Source organism: Cyprinodon variegatus, unplaced genomic scaffold (genome assembly GCF_000732505.1).
Source record: "Cyprinodon variegatus isolate N-32 unplaced genomic scaffold, C_variegatus-1.0 Scaffold472, whole genome shotgun sequence".
Classification (NCBI taxonomy): Eukaryota; Metazoa; Chordata; class Actinopteri; order Cyprinodontiformes; family Cyprinodontidae; genus Cyprinodon; species Cyprinodon variegatus.
The window spans coordinates 525,009-526,150 of NW_015150925.1; the positions used below are offsets into that span (position 1 = coordinate 525,009).

The window sequence follows — 1,142 nt, forward strand, 5'->3', positions numbered from 1 at the left end:
GAAAGTCTACGTTCCTCAGATTGAGCAAACACGGTTCTATATTAACCATCTAGAACCAGACAGAACAGCCATGTTTAGAACGTCTACGTTCCTCAGACAGAGCAAACACGGTTCTATATTAACCATCTAGAACCAGACAGAACAGCCATGTTTAGAACGTCTACGTTCGTCAGACTGAGCAAACACGGTTCTATATTAACCATCTAGAACCAGACAGAACAGCCATGTTTAGAACGTCCACGTTCCTCAGAATCATCTGTTAAGAACCAGAAGAACAGGACAGAACCAGAAGAGAACCAGGACCAGGACACCCAGTTCAGAGCCTGATTCCTGATGAGACCCGAGCAGCAGACCCTGAAGGACCGGTATTAGGGGGGAGGTCTATGTAGACTGGATGAAGGTGTCACCCGGTTCTGGATTCATCCCAGCAGCGATCGGAACCATCAGACCCAGACGGAAATATATTTACCGACTTCCGGCAGACCTTCCAGCCGGACTCATCCCTCCGGTAGCTCAGCAGGCAGTCTGCCACCGCCTTAGCTTTAGCTTCATAGTCCACCATCACAGCAACCTGCAGCTCTGACACCGGCACTTCCGGCGGATTTCGGCGGCTCTGCGTGCGACCTGAAGCCGGCTCTCAGTCTGAGAGAAGAGAGACAGCCATGTAAACAGAGACCCGGCTCCACTGAAAGCTAACAGATGCTAGCAGGCTAGCATTGGCCCCAATGAATGAAAAATTTCTACGGAGAGCCGGAAGTCCAAACAAAAACGCGTTTTTTATTAATGGAAATATATAACATTAGAAATATAGAAATTGAATAGTTTATCCTTATTGTTCATTACCTTTTCTTTCCATTAATAAGTAGAAAAATAAATATTTAAATCCGTAAGGCTAACATTGATTTGTGTAAATCCTCAACATGTCAAAGAGCAGCAGAGCATGGAATGGTTCTCAGTGATAATGGCTACAGCCACTGTGATTGGTCTACATTTGAGATATGGTGTGATTTACCCAATCAGAGGCCAGGATCTACGTCAGCACATTATGGTGCGTTTGAGAGGCTGGAGTGACGTAGATCCACATCCTGGCTCCTTTAGGAGGCCAACACAAGGGCTGTGTTAGAATTCATGGGCTGCATCCT

General features: G+C 46.4%; 1 protein-coding gene across 1 annotated transcript in view; it reads right to left on the bottom strand.

Annotated features, from left to right (window-relative positions):
* The window catches only part of stard5 (StAR related lipid transfer domain containing 5), a 16,058-nt gene extending 15,092 nt beyond the window's left edge, over positions 1 to 966 (bottom strand). Inside the window, exons 1-2 of the mRNA XM_015389798.1 lie at positions 844 to 966; positions 470 to 642 (exon numbers count right to left, since the gene is read on the bottom strand). Of these exons, the coding sequence (XP_015245284.1) occupies positions 470 to 562 (93 nt within the window). The 5' untranslated portion in view covers positions 563 to 642; positions 844 to 966. The remainder of the gene's footprint in view (positions 1 to 469; positions 643 to 843) is intronic.
* Positions 967 to 1,142: the final 176 nt, after the last annotated feature.